Raw genomic sequence first — 16,006 nt, 5'->3', positions numbered from 1 at the left:
GTGGAGGATAACCTCCACTACAGCCACTCCAGGCTGGGCAGTTGTGTCCGCGGTGCTGCTGCGCTCTCACTCCGTGCAGGACGACTGGTCTCTCTCTGTGCAATGGAACCATGCAGCTGCGCATTAAAAGGGGGAAACACAGTAGGTTGACATTTAGCCCGAAGCTGTCAGTGGCCTTATTCTACAAAACAAGTGCGACTGTCAAAGTCATCTGTCGCTGTTGTCCGCAAATGAGTTAGTGAAACTAGTTTTTTTTTCTGGAAACCCCCCCGCAGAGGTCCCGCCACCGATAGACATTACATCCGATAAATAGAGCGGTGTTTATTTGCTTCTAATTTATAGCAGATTAAACCGTTCTGAAGTTTATACGATTTCTAAAATGTCTCTAACAGTAATAATCCTCGATCGTGATGGACAGTTCGCTCATATTTAATCAATTTTCAATATCAGCAATAAAACCGCTCCCAACCACTCAAATGACAGACAACGTAAGTACAACCGCTCCACTTCTAGAGAAGACGCACACATTCGAAGAATTGTAGTGTTTGGATACACACATTATTGGCCAGTGGCCACAAAAATAGGCATAATGCGCCACCGCTCATCTCTTGTGATAAAAGGAAATGCCGACAGATACATTTCTCGGATACAATTTCCGTTTTACAATGCAATACCAATAGCCAAGAGGTTAACATAATCTCATTATAGGCTATATGAAATAAATATATTAGTCTACTCACAGTAAACCTTGAATGTAATGATGATGATATTGTCAGCACTTCTTACTTATGGTTCCGTTATCTTCCTCATTGTGCATGAGGTGCATATGCCTTCTTAAAGAGACATGTCGTCTCCTCCGGATGCGCCATGCATGCTCTTTGTCAAAAGATGCACATTTTGAAATGAAAAAATGGCTCCGTAAATTAAAATGCGTTTAGGTCACTCCTGATGAAGTACGTGATTGCAGTGGTCCTCCTCTGAAATTGTTTGTGCTTAGAAATCAGATCATGTTAAACCTGACAGCATATTTTACATGACCATGTTCATGGTATCATAATGACCTCTGGTGGACTTCCGCAGTAAGTGTTTGTCATCCATCTCAGCATGTGGAGCACGACTGTGATGAATGACATAATGTATTTGTGTTCGTCCAATACTTGTGTGCATGACACATTGTAGCCTATACACTTACTTAATGTGATTGAATCTAATTCATTTTTTAGCTCTTTAGTCTGTTTCAATGTATGTGCTCCTCTCACCATCAATTGGATGCAGGACAAGTACAATTACCGTACCAAATGTGACATTATCTGCAGAACAATTAGCTGTTTCCTTTGATCTTTAAAGGTATACTCAATATACAAATTAATGACCTCCCACGGTCCTTGGCTGTGGTCAATTCCCCAAGACAGTTTGAATTTCATTTAGTCCCCCTTCTTAGATAGGGAAACGTATTTTGCTCATCACTTTAGGACCGCATTCATTCTGAAAATATGTCTAAAACACCTTACTAACACACCAATCCAACTTACAACCCACGATGCCTCTGAATTGTATCTGAAGTGCATTATAGTGCAATAAGAGGGTGTGTGATGGGAGCTGAATTGCTGTCCGTACTTTGTATTGATGACCTCTCAGTTGACATCAATGACAGGACAGAATGCGCGCTAGCGGACAATAACGGCAGCTATAGCTGCAGGGTCTGAGGTAAAACAGCTAGCTTCATGAGGCTAGCTAGACAACATCTGTACAACGTAATAAAAATATATATAGATATAGATATAGATTTTTTTTAAAACAACAGCCATAGCAATAACACAAATTAATTTGCCCCTTACAATGTATTGTAACGACCCTGTGTAAGGCCCGTTAGCAGCTCCGCCAAGTGAGTTAACTCTCTTGGTGTTGTGGCTAGCGCGGCCGGTTTGTAAGCGGAAGGTTGCGAGTTCGATACCCGCTTAAGGCAAGCTGCTCTGCCCCGCCGTTCGCTACAGTATTATTGTGAGAGAACGTTGTCATTGACACCATTTAGGTATGAAAAACGAATATATTCGTAGTGCTTTGCAACTTCTGCAACCTACCGCCAAGACAGCTTCAACAGACTGGGAAGATTTAAGGGGGCGCACACCCCAGGTCTGCAGGGGAACTCCTCACTGTGACCAGAGGAGCGCAACCATTAACATGACTATGGCAATTGAAAGCATCTGTTAGACATAATATAATAAGACCAGTGTTGGGCAGTAGTTCCACTACATGTAGTTCAACTATCAGTTTAATTGCATTTTACAGTAGCTTGGTGGTAGTTAAACTCAATTTAAATCCTAGTAGTGTGTCTAGTACTGTGGTGTAGTAAGCTACTGTCACTACTCATTACATTTTTCCAAAAGAAAACAAAACAGATGGTTGGAATTAAGCTATTCCAGCCCTGGAACTTCGATTTCCCTACTGTTTCTTACTTCACTGCCTGCAGTCTCCCCACTTTGCTCCTCCTCTACATTTTTCTCCCCCCCAATTATTTCAGAGCATTTCAATCGCATGCTTTCTGTCACATGGGACTGATCATCTTTCAGTCACTGACTATCATGTGTTGGTTGAAGTAGTTTCTATGTAGTGAAAGTAGCTTTAGTTTGACAAACTATGTTTCTCTCAAGGGTAGCTTCAGTGTAATTCAATTTATTCTTTCATTTAGTAATCTAGTTAAATACATTTTTAGAGTAGCTTAAGTTATGTTAGATGGGTCGGATGCTACTGGCTTCTGAGTGTTATGGTATGGTATTATGGGTGTGATGGTTTCATTTTATTTTCATCAGAAGAGACATCCACAATTACAAAGAGAGTATAAACAGACACTACAGTGCAATAGTTTACCCATGAACTAAACAATATAGAGTGTGCAGAAAAAGGTGTTTAACCACTGACAGTGAATACAACATTTATACAGAGTTAATAACAGAAATGCCTTCAAATACAACATCTGTTTAGCAACACAATTTACCATTAATGAACTATGATTCAGATCTGATGCAGATTCAATACAGGTAGAGATGTAAACTAGACGAGAAGACATTTTGAATGCATGCTACCTATAATAATCAGCTCTCTCCTTCAAATATTATTGCAGTCGCTTTAACAATAAACCAATATCTGTTACCTAAATCGAACCAATTCATAGTGCGCGTTAATTCATTAAGGACATAATATTGACGCCAAAGTCTGCCAATGAGCTCCCCATCTGAAGAGGGCAGACAGGCTGACGTCACCGCTGTCTGGCTCGCGTCGGCTGTGCGCGAGGAGGAGAGAAGGCGAGGAGGAGGAAGAGAAAAAAATCACAGCACGCTGGCGGAACGGGGTCACGAACTATGACCTTTCACAGGAGAAAAACAAAAACAAATATTTTTTAAATTATAGAAGACCCCCAAATCTGGCATCGTTGATCTCACAGGTAAGTCTTTGTTCCGTTTATAAGCCGTAAAAAGCTAATGGAGACAGTCAAGAGAAAAAAGGGGGTAATGTCAGGCTTGCTGACGCTGACTGCCTGGCTGGTGCTTCCAGCGGGCTCTCCTCCACTCAGCGACTGTCGGCCAGGGAGGTTTATCAAACCTGGGGCAGAGATGTCATGCTCTCCACGATGAAGTATCTCTTTATATGTAGATGCAGAAGCAACAGCTTCGAGAAATGCACATTCTGCTTTCCACCTTAGCTTTGAAATATAATCGGATGGAAATAGAAATCGAGAGCGAAAGTGGAACTGCGGTCGACAGTGCACTGCCGCCCATCTACGATAGCTTGCTAACGTTAGCCAGCCGGTTTATCCATCGCAAAGAGGTTTATCGCGCAGTTGAACTCGACCCTTTTACCTTTGCCTCCCAGGGAAGAGGGGTGGTATGATTAGAGGGGACGGCATGCAGAAACAGTTAGGCGGAACCGTAGATTTACGTGATTTTATTTTTTTCGGACTGAATAAACGCGATGCAATCACGAGCATCTCAGCTCCCGATATGTATTTATTTTTTAAACATTATAAATGAATGGCTGCCCGCCGTATGGTTGGCAAGCTGCCAGGTTCTCCATTTTGCCCATCGGTAGAAAGCACTGACAGATCAGTTGTTGGCCAATAAGCGAATGGCACTAAGGCGATTACTTCATCCTTCAGCCAATGACAGGCATCACTGCGGGTCAAAGCCCCTACGTTATCAATGGGCAAAGCATGAATAGATCATTTTCTTCCCTGAATGTTAAAATTGCCCACAGTTAGCACACAGTATGACCTGTGGCAAAATACACTATTATTTACTTCTCTAGATTTCAGCTACATTGTTATTGACAGTGTTATGGAATAGTACAAATTATTCTGTAAAGAAGTAGTAAACATTTGATTTGTGATTTGAAACCTGATTAATCATTTATTTGACTCCGAAACTATCCATCCCTTTGTTAAGTAAGAAACAGAAGATTGCCTCTGACCTATGTGTAGGCTACTCAAGGATGGAGACTTGGGAGGAGGTCATTGATTAGTGCATCTTTGACTGAGGGGGCACAAAGAATGGGAAGAGGTTATTCATATCACCATGAGAAGGGAGCATAAAAATAGAATACCATATCTGGGAAAAGCGGGAAAAGAAGGTGGTGGTCCTGGTCCTGGTCCTGGTCCTGGTCCTGGTCCTGGTCCTGGTCCTTGATGATCCCAGGCACCTCCCAGAGTAGATGTCCTGTATGGCTGGGAGCTCACGGGCCGTGATGGTGAAGTGAAGTTCACCACCCTCTGCAGGGCCTTACGGGCGAGGGCGGTGCAGCTTCCGTAGCAGGCGGTTATACAGCCGGACAGGATACTCTTAATGACAGTGAGGATATCTGTCGTCTCCCAACACAAACATGCTATTCGGAGGGTTTTCCAGCATGGAATAGTGGCATGTAAGGCTGGATTCAATGCGACACCGATTTGGGTACAATTTCTATTTCCATGTCTCTTGAAGAATAGATTTGATCTCAATGAGACTAACCTGGGTGAATAAAGGATTAGATTAAAGAAATAGACACAATTAACGACAGGGAAGTGCTTTGGGAGCTGTCCTCGGTGCTGAGTTGGATAAGGAGAATAATATATAAAAAAAAAAAAAAAAAAAAGGAAGGACACTTTTACATCTTTACATATGTTATATATTTGTTGCTAAAATGAACCTTGATCCCAACTGATCCTAATGCTGCATGCTCATGGAACTGCCAACAACCTGCCCCTCCAGCGCTCTGGGCACGTCCCTTCCTCTCCAGTTGATGGACGTATTTGGCTTCCCTCCAAACAGGCTCCGCTAATGACCTTACATCACCATGACGACCAATGTGGAGGCGCTTGCTCAGCAGATAGTGGCCTCTGAGCAGGTGGCAGAGGTGAGTGACACACTCAACTCCACATAGACAGACTGTGTGTGTGTGTGTGTGTGTGTGTGTGTGTGTGTGTGTGTGTGTGTGTGTGTGTGTGTGTGTGTGTGTGTGTGTGTGTGTGTGTGTGGGGAGGGGGGAGAGAACATACAAGCGTTTTCAGAGTGAGAGAGAGTGTGCATGCCTATGCATCTGTGTGTGTGTACAGTGTGTACAGTGTGTGTACAGTGTGTGTACAGTGTGTGTGTTTGTGTAAGGGGACCATGACCCTGACCCATTCCAAAGTCCCCATTGAAAGATGATTCACTTCGTGAGACAAAGGCGATATGCAGCTGGGCTCTGTGGCCAGGGCTGGTCGATGCTGTCTCCTTGGTTACCGTGGAGACCGAGGCCACTCTTAACCTTCAGAGGAGAGGGGTCATGCTGAGGGCACAGTGAAGCTGCTCCTCGTCTGTCTGTGTGGGCTGTCCTGCTTCTCCTGCTTGTGTGTGTGAGTGTGCGTCTGAAGTAAGTGTTGCATGTGACGTGTGTCTGTATTGGAACTATTGTACTGCGTGTGTACAGTGTGTATGTCTGTATGCTATTCGCAGTGCTTGTGTATTTGTTCTAGTGTGTGTGTGTGTGTGTGTGTGTGTGTGTGTGTGTGTGTGTTTTGGTAGGTACGTTGGTTATGTTAGACTGCATTACTGTGCGTTTGTCTGTATACTAGCACAGATCATAGTTCAATACGATTGTTTTCATGTGTTTGTGTTGTGGATTCCAGGGACAGACGTCTCCTTCAGACTCAGCGATGAGCGGCTCTCCCCAACGCTTTCAGATCGTCTCCACTGAGTCCACAGTCACACCGCAGCGCATCCAGGTAACTTTACCCCACATCACTGATACATGAGACAACACAGAGCTACTGCCACCTATTGGTAGCATACTATGTACTGCAGCCTAGCACCATATTGGCACTTACACCAAAGCCCATTAAACACTGTGTTTGAAGTTTCAGTGACTGTTTTGGATTTATATATGGAACTAGGCAAAGCAATTACGTTTATGAATGAGGATGTGTGGATGTAAGAGTGGAAGTCACTGATGAGACACAGCCAGGGGGTGAACCCCAGGCAAGGGGCCACAGAGAGGCTGCTTATGGGGAAAATGCTCCCTCTCCTGGAGCCTGGCGTCATTACGCCCCATTAGTCAATCAGCAGCACTGTTTTCAATCAGCAGCACAACATTTAAAAAAAATAAAAAAATGTGGGGTCATTTTGGGTCCAGATGCTCTTTGTATAGTTTGCACAAATACGGTCTATGAATTGAATCAGTTACCTCATTCAGCCACAGAATCCCTAGATTATCAGCGCTAACGTTTGATACAGCATTACTATTACAGCATTAAATGTATCTTTTGATTTTGAGTGCCTATGGCATTGGGCATACGCACCCCACTGGCCCCACGGGCCCCACGGGCACACGACAGGGACCCGTCTCTGCTCATTAGCACTACATTTAAAAAAGGCAGACTTAAATTATGCACATTATCCCGAAGCGTCATTTTAATCTGCTGACCTTTCGACCTCTTCCCCATTTATGATTTTTATTAAATCCACAGCAACATTTTGCTGTTTTTCATTTAAAAAACTTGTCTGCTTTTCATTCTGCACCTATCCCGCACGTAAGAAACCAACCCACCAGCAGTTCTGTTACACTGAAAGTAATAACTTGGTTATAATAACTTGTAACTTGTAATAACTTGGTTGGTAATAGCTTGGTGATAGGGAGGCTTTTGTGCGGAATCCCATCTCTCCCTTTCCCCTCAGATTGTAACAGACCAGCAGACGGGGCAGAAGATCCAGATCGTCACGTCAATGGACCCCTCCAGCGCCCCCAAGCAGCAGTTCATCCTGGCTGCGGCCGACAGCTCAGGCACAGGCAAAGTGATCCTGGCCTCCCCGGAGAACCAGGGCACCAAGCAGCTCATCTTCACCACCGCAGACAGCCTGATGCCAGGCAGGATACAGGTACAGAACTCTCTGCACCCGTAACACCATGTACTGTACCTCTAAACTAAAGGTCAGTCGTGGTGCTAGAGTTTCTGAACAGCCACCATCGATGGTCAACCATGAGTTGTCCCGCTTGTGTTCCAGATTGTAACAGATGCAGCATCAGTGGAGCGGTTACTGGCCAAGGCAGGGGACGTGGGCCGGCCTCAGCCTGTTGAGTACTGTGTCGTGTGTGGAGACAAGGCTTCAGGTACACACACACACACACACGAATGTATACACACACACACACACACACGTTGTTGTAAGTCGCTTTGGATAAAGGCGTCTGCTAAATGCCATGAATGTAAAAAAATAAAACACACACACATACACACACGCATGCATGTATGTATGCACACACACACACACACACACACACACGTCAAACCCACTGTCCCCTCCCTCTCTGTGTCCAGGGCGCCACTATGGAGCTGTCAGCTGTGAGGGCTGTAAAGGCTTCTTCAAGAGGAGCGTGAGGAAGAACCTGAGCTACAGTTGCCGCAGCAACCAGGACTGTGTCGTCAACAAGCACCACCGCAACCGCTGTCAGTTCTGTCGTCTGACCAAGTGCCTGGAGATGGGCATGAAAATGGACTGTGAGTCTCGCACTGTCACAGGACCACACGTGTGACACGTGTGAACCCACATGCGCACACTCACTGACACACATCTTCATTGGGATAGAGAGAGTAGAGATTGACAGGAAGGATGGGTGAGAGAGAGAGAGGAGGGATGACATGCAGGATATGTCGAGGGCCGGAATCGAACCAGGGACCTTGCGATGATATGGTATGCGCCTTAGTGTGCTACGCCACTGAGCGCCCCCACTGACACACATCTACTCACATGGTTCCTGTGTATAGTATGTGTGTCGATTACAAGTAGTGCACCTTGCCTGTCACAACTGCACCCGCATGTCAAAAGCACAGAGCTGGAGCGAAGAACACTAAGAAGGAACCACCTTAAAATAGTTCATTTGAAAACGTTACGTTTTTGATTTCAGTTTGTAAATGTTTTCCAACAATTTTTTTTTCAAGTGATTTTATTTAACCGGAAAAGTTACATTGAGATTTTCATCTCTTTTTTTTAAGTGCGTCCTGGCCCAGGGGTCCATCTCTCCGCAGTAACCCATACAGATGTTGTGACATGGTGGTGTTTCTGAAAGGTGCTTCTGTTCTGAACGGTGTGTGAATGCCCCCTCAGCTGTGCAGAGTGAGAGGAAGCCCATCGACCAGCCCAGAGAGAAACCTGCCAACTGTGCTGCCTCCACCGAGAAGATCTACATCAGGAAAGACCTGCGCAGCCCGCTCATCGCCATGCCAACCTTCATAACAGACAGAGACGGCTCTAGGTACAGTGAGAGGCTAGTTGGCGTTCACTTAAAACCTCAAATCTGTCTTTTACTGTGCCTACCCTGTTAGTTCCCTTCTGATTGGTCCTGTGGGTTAGAGTCTAGGCTTTGATTGGTCCTGTGGGTTAGAGTCTAGGCTTTGATTGGTCCTGTGGATTAGTCTAGGCTTTGATTGTTACTGTGGATTAAAGTGTAGGCTTTGATTGGTCCTGTGGGTTAGAGTCTAGGCTTTGATTGGTCCTGTGGGTTAGAGTCTAGGCTTTGATTGGTCCTGTGGATTAGTCTAGGCTTTGATTGTTACTGTGGATTAAAGTGTAGGCTTTGATTGGTCCTGTGGGTTAGAGTCTAGGCTTTGATTGGTCCTGTGGGTTAGAGTCTAGGCTTTGATTGGTCCTGTGGATTAGTCTAGGCTTTGATTGTTACTGTGGATTAAAGTGTAGGCTTTGATTGGTCCTGTGGGTTAGAGTCTAGGCTTTGATTGGTCCTGTGGGTTAGAGTCTAGGCTTTGATTGGTCCTGTGGGTTAGAATCCAGGCTTTGATTGGTCCTGTGGGTTAGACGTAAGGCCCTGATTGGTGGTGTGTATTGTGTGCAGGTCCAGCCTGCTGGATCCAGGGATGCTGGTGAACATCCAGCAGCCTCTCATCCAGGCGGACGGGACCCTGCTGCTGGCCACAGACTCTAAGGTAAAAACTCATCAACCTCTTTTTGTTTTATTCAAAAGTTTAAAAAACAAAAAGTCAAAAGTCTCGTTTATTTGTCATTACATTGAATACAAGAACACAACGACAACATGAGGCAGAGCAGCTCTCCAACATCAATTATCATCATCAATAGAATGTAATAGATCACATATAAACATAATCAATAGAATGTAATAAATCACATATAAACATCAACAATAGAATGTAATAAATCACATATAAACATCAACAATACCTTCATCCACTGCTTTGTGGATCAGATGGAATGGTTGTGTTATTATTCAATTGATGGCCCACCGGTTGTCCTCGCCGGTTGTGTCCTCTCCAGGACTCGGGGCAGGGGGACTTGGGGACGCTGGCCAATGTGGTGACGTCACTCGCCAGCCTGAACGAAACCCTCAGTGAGTCTCTGATCAGTGGTGATACCTCAGACAGCCAGCAGGAGGAGCAGTCTGCCAGCGAGATAACACGGTAGTGTGTGAAGATCCTGAGTTTGTATGTTTAAGTTTGTGTGACATTTCATTATTTATTTTTGTGATACATCTGTGTGTGTGTGTGTGTGTGTGCGTGTACGTACATATGTGTAAGTGTTTCTGTGCTCTCGTCATCTGTGTGTGTGTGTGTGTGTGTGTGTGTGCGCGTGTGTGTGTGTGTGTGTGTGTGTGTGTGTGTGTGTGCGTGTGTGTGTGTGCGTGTACGTACATATGTGTAAGTGTTTCTGTGCTCTCGTCATCTGTGTGTGTGTGTGTGCGTGTGTGTGTGTGTGCCCGTGTGTGTGTGTGCGCCCGTGTGTGTGTGTGTGTGTGTGTGTGTGTGTGTGTGTGTGTGTGTGCGTGTACGTACATATGTGTAAGTGTTTCTGTGCTCTCGTCATCTGTGTGTGTGTGTGTGTGTGTGTGTGTGCGCGTGTGTGTGTGTGTGTGTGTGTGTGTGTGTGTGTGTGTGTGTGTGTGTGTGCGTGTGTGTGTGTGCGTGTACGTACATATGTGTAAGTGTTTCTGTGCTCTCGTCATCTGTGTGTGTGTGTGTGCGTGTGTGTGTGTGTGCCCGTGTGTGTGTGTGCGCCCGTGTGTGTGTGTGTGTGTGTGTGTGTGTGTGTGTGTGTGTGCGTGTGTGTGTGCGTGTGTGTGTGTGTGTGTGTGTGTTATGTGCAGTGCCTTTGACACCCTGGCCAAAGCCCTGAACCCATCAGACACGGGGGCGGGGCAGAACCTGGGGGAGGGAGGGGATTGTGTGGGCGGAGCCACGATCCAGGTGATCAGCCGAGACCAGGTGACCCCCATCATCGAGGTGGAGGGGCCGCTGCTCACAGACACACACGTCAGCTTCAAGGTATTTCGCCCTGCAAACTGCAGACATATCATTTCCATTTCAGGGTGGGTGAAGCGTTTCTCTTTCTGTCGGCTAAGCCAATAGCATGTTCTAGTTTCCTCGTATGGTTGATCAGTGCGTCATGTGGAATTCTAAACCTGGACTCAGCATGGGTTCTGTTTTTCTCCCAATGTTTCTCCCTCACATTCCCTTCCCTTTCTTCATCCCACATATTACCCCCTCCCCCCCCACCTCCCAACCCCCTCCCCCCCCAACCCCCCACCCCCCCCAACCCTCTTTCCTATGGTAGCTGACTATGCCCAGCCCCATGCCTGAGTATCTGAATGTGCACTACATCTGTGAGTCAGCGTCACGCCTCCTCTTCCTGTCCATGCACTGGGCACGCTCCATCACTGCATTCTCAGCCCTTGGGTGAGAGCACTGCAATTATAGTGGTTTCTTAGTGCAGGGACTATAATCAGCACTATGTACCCCATGTGTGATATGTAGGTGGGTCACTTTGTCAGCTTGTGCTTTTCTATTGTTGAGGGTATTAACTGTGCGTGTGTGTGTGTGTGTGTATGTATGCGTGTGTGTGTGTGTGTATGTGTGCGTGTATGTGTGCGTGTGTGTGTGCGTGTGTGCGCGCGTGCGTGTGTGTGTGCGCGTGTGTGTTTGTGTGTGCGTTTGCGTGCGTGTGTGTTTGTGTGTGTGTGTGTTTGTGTGTGCGTTTGCGTGTGTGTGTGTGTGTGTCTCAGTCAGGAGTGTAACACTAGTCTGGTGCGGGCCTGCTGGAATGAGCTGTTCACTCTGGGGCTGGCTCAGTGTGCTCAGGTCATGAATCTCTCCACCATCCTGGCTGCCATCATCAACCACCTTCAGAACAGCATCCAGGACGGTACGGCACCAAGCCTCATCTCTCCAGATAGCCTGAGCCTCGAGCGGAGGATTTTAATCGTACTTGATCATACTTTTCAGACATTTCTTTTAATGTTTAAGCTGAATGCCCTATTTGACTTAATTTCTGCCTAAAAACCAGACCCAAACTAAACTGCTTATAACATTAGAAATGTGATGATCGGGTGCAAAAGCAGGATGCCATTTTATAGGTAACACCTTGTGTGAGGATATGCTCAGATTATAGTTCAGAATAACGTACTACACATAACAAGGTGATAAAGTAAACAATAATCAAATTAATAATCAAATTAAAGCAGAATTTGGGCCCAATTATGGGCCCGTCCAGCTAAAGAGGTTAAACTCACCAAATTCTTTGGAGTTTATTTGTCACTTCAGAACGTCGAATCACACATGTTTTAGAGAACGGTTTTCATGAAGGTCAGTTGTAACTTTTATGTTCTAAGAAGGGGATCGTTATCGTCTCTGAACTGTGCATCTCGTTCCACACTGTAGAGAAGGTGTCAGGAGAGAGGGTCAAACTGGTGATGGAACACATCTGGAAGCTGCAGGAGTTCTGTAACAGCATGGCAAAGATGGAGGCCGACAGCTACGAGTACGCCTACCTGAAGGCCATTGTCCTCTTCAGCCCTGGTGAGTATGTTCTGGGTGACATCATAACATTAACAAAAATAAAAGAAATAAAGATAGAAAATCTTCCTTTCTTCTAGCATTGTAACTGCCAATAGCCCCTGGTCCGAGCATAGATTATTTTATTTTATGATGACTGATGGATAGATGATTCACTTACTTAAACAAATGTATTTGTTGTAAGTCGCTTTGGATAAAGGCGTCTGCTAAATGCCATAAATGTAAATGTAAATGGTTATGAGTAACATTAGGTCTGAAAAGGATAGTACATTGAGTGAGTTAAGTCAAATTTGAGAATATACCTGACTGAGTCAAAGGCCATGATAACATGCCCACATTTGCTGTAGCATATTGTTAGAGATGTTTGTATATGTCAACGATCAGATCACCCAGGCCTGAACAGCTGCAGCCAGATAGAGAAGTTCCAGGAGAAAGCCCAGATGGAGCTTCAGGACTATGTGCAGAAGACCTACCCTGATGACAACTACAGGTACATGTATCTGTCTAGCTGTCAGAATCTTGTGTCACTCTGTACCTCATCTGTGTTTCTGTGGTCGTCCATCAGTGGAGGCCAGTGGAGGTAGAAATCGGAGGACGGGCTCATTGTAAGGAATGGAATGGAACGTGTTTTCGACCCGTGATTTTTCCCGACAGCGTCGTTAACCTCTCTCGTCTGATTGGTCCCCTTAGATTGACACGTATCCTGATGCGTCTCCCGGCGCTGCGTCTGATGAACTCCAGTATCACGGAGGAGCTCTTCTTCACCGGGCTGATTGGCAATGTGCCAATCGACAGCATCATCCCCTACATCCTCAAGATGGAGACCGCCGACTACAACAGCCAGCTCACTGGCTCCATAGCGTGACACTCCGCCAGCAGGGAACCAGTCCCTCAAACATCCACCCCGGAGCTGTTCTGTTTAAAGGGCCCTGCTACGCCCCACATCTCTAGACTTCCAGCTCCTGAAACCCCCCCCCCTCCCACCCCCCAGTCCATAACCTCGCAAACACACATTTTGTTTTTTCAAGCAGTCTTTGCATATAACGCAAAGTCATGGCCCTTTCGGAGAGCGTGGCTCCCAGGTTGTGATGTGTCGCAAGTTACTGTGAAGACCCTGCGGACGAGGGTTTGAATGTCCTCAGTAAGAGATGCACGATGACTCTCTTGTCCAGGTCCCGTGATTGTCAGCACTTAACCCCAGGTGAGGAAGGAGTCCCTGTAGCCGACGCTGCCGCCTTCTATCCATAGCATTAGCACTTCAGCAAATGTCTCTGATATCAAGTTTACCTATTCGCTCAAGCCTTTCAAGAGGCTTTTATCTTATGCAAGCCTTACTGTACGTTCATGTTCGAAAATCAATATATCGATCCAGTTACCGCTTGCTTCGGCTTCTAATCTTAACAAACTGTATTGATCTATTGGCCAACATAGTTTGACAATGAAACGCTCGCCTGAATGTCATTACAAGAGTAGATTGATGCCTAAATTGGTGTAAAGGTTAATTGTGCTTCTGTTGTACACAAACCAACATCTTCTCGCAATGTGAAAATATTAAGGATATTGTAATATGTAAGGACGTTAGTTTATGCCTCAAGCTTTGTTAGTCTCTAAACCTTTGTGGTTGAAAAGAAGACCAATTCCTCTAAATCAGGTGCAAAAATGTTTGTTCTCAGTTCAATAGCAGCTAACCTTGATCCTTAATCTACTAAGAATGCTACGGACAAGCCATTTTTGTACTGGGCCATCCCATTCAGGACACATATTGGATGTACTCACATGACGTTGCATGACGTTAGAATCAATTCCATTTCAAGTGAATTCAGGAAATACAAATGTATGGTCCTCTGTGGCTCAGTTGGTAGAGCGTGGCGCTAACAACGCTTAGGTTGTGGGTTTGATTCCTGCTGGGACCATATATGCTGAAATGTATGCACTCACTGCAATGTAAGTCATTTTGGATAAAAGCGTCAGCTAAATGTCATATATATGAGTATCAGACCTTTTCAGTTTCGCTCATTTCCTAAATCGATTGCAATTGAAATGGAATTGACCCCAGCCATGTCCATGGAATGTGCTGTCTGTTGCAGGGTAGAGTTTATAGATTACACAGAGAATGCGTTAAGACCATTATCTGTATCACAAGTGTTGTTTGTGCATTCACCACACCGCACGTCCTGTTGGCCTCACGACAATCAAGCCTTGTGGGACATGATGCAATTTTGTCTGTTTTAGTCTTTTCTGTTTATTTATTGTTTATTGTGCCCCGTTGATACCGCGCGTTAACACGGTCTGTCTTGTGATTTAGTCGTCACTCGGTCATGCTTTACAATTGCTGCGTTATTTATATGTGTGTGTTTTCACCGTTGTCGTGTCCTCAAGGGGATGAACATTTCAAGCTCTCAATGGAAAGATTCTGTTGTTTTGCTGCCAGTTGTTGGACACCATTGAGTTTCATGCATCAGCTCATATTTAGTTTCTATTATAAACCAGCTCTTGTGTTCCCCTTTTTTTGTATTTTTGCACGCTATATATATATGATATATGAGTAGCTTAAGAAATGTAAAAAAAAAATAAGAAAAAGAAGAAGAAATTTGTTGTGAACAAATTTTATTGTCCCATGTTAAGTGTACTTAAAGTACTATACTACTCTCCTAGAGTACCACATGCACATATTCATACAGTACATTGTCCATTAACAACAATATAAATTAATCGTAGTTTTAGGTAGAAAATACAGAAAAGTCTTAAATTAGTATGTTCTCTGAAATGAAATGTATACAATTGTAATCTCTGGGTTTGAAACCATCAAGGACTGTTTCTTATGACTCTTATGTGAACTGAACTTTGTACTTCATATAATTTCAATAAAATGAGTGCATGTCCTTTTTTAACCAGAGTTTTATACTCTTGTCAGTGTCTGCCCTGAAGACACGGAGCATTGTTGTTGTTTTTGTATAGTACATTGCTATGCATGCAATTCCTTATGCATTTTATTAAATGCAGTACGAAAAATGTGGAGTTTAATGTTTTAATGTTGTGATTTAACTATGTTATCACCCTGACAGTTTCATGCAAGATACCCTGTTTTCTATTAAGTTGTTATTGGATGTAAGACCGGGGGAGAGGCCTATGGACAGGAATGTTTCTGGTTTGTGTTGCCTTTTGTTTCAATTGTTCATAGTTTTTTTTTATATACAGTACATAAACAAGTGTCAATTTTGTAAAGTGATTATGAGTATTTCTTAATGTCAAACGTGAGAGTGTTTCTGACATTGTGTGTGTGGGCGTGTCCTGGCCTAAGCACTTCCTTTACTATTCACACTCACCAACATGAATATGAGGCTCATACTTTCTTATTTTTGGTTGTTGTAGGCCTACATATTCGTTTTACCTCATAGGATAACGTACTTTACAGTGATAACTGCAACAATTGGATCAATGATTGACATTCCTGTATCACACCATTCCCTCTCAGAATGCAGAAACGGCAGCTGCCACTGAAATAAACAAATCTTCATGCATTCATGATATGTGATTTTTCTTTCAAGATATGTGGGTGCTGAATAGACTTCTAGTCTTGGTTCTGAATTTTCTACATATGCCTATACACAGAGAGATAGAACAGTTGTATTGACCTATTGCTCAGTATAGACTTCAAGATCTGTCCATGAGGAAAATAAGATT

At 44.5% G+C, this 16,006-nt stretch overlaps 1 protein-coding gene across 1 annotated transcript; it reads left to right on the top strand.

Moving 5' to 3' along the window:
• Positions 1-3,312: 3,312 nt before the first annotated feature.
• nr2c2 (nuclear receptor subfamily 2, group C, member 2) lies at positions 3,313-15,832 on the top strand. Its single transcript, XM_083675388.1, has 15 exons — positions 3,313-3,442; positions 5,301-5,385; positions 6,140-6,235; positions 7,185-7,385; positions 7,512-7,617; positions 7,826-8,005; positions 8,613-8,760; positions 9,355-9,445; positions 9,792-9,934; positions 10,618-10,795; positions 11,085-11,206; positions 11,533-11,672; positions 12,188-12,325; positions 12,707-12,812; positions 13,013-15,832. The coding sequence occupies exons 2-15, from the start codon at positions 5,326-5,328 to the stop codon at positions 13,185-13,187; spliced, it is 1,884 nt and encodes a 627-aa protein (XP_083531514.1). The 5' UTR covers positions 3,313-3,442; positions 5,301-5,325; the 3' UTR covers positions 13,188-15,832.
• The last annotated feature ends 174 nt before the right edge of the window (positions 15,833-16,006 follow it).

Source organism: Argentina silus (assembly GCF_951799395.1).
Source record: "Argentina silus genome assembly, chromosome: 8".
NCBI lineage: Eukaryota > Metazoa > Chordata > Actinopteri > Argentiniformes > Argentinidae > Argentina > Argentina silus.
The sequence above is the reverse complement of the archived record's forward strand: the minus strand, read 5'-3'. Positions and strand labels throughout refer to the sequence as shown.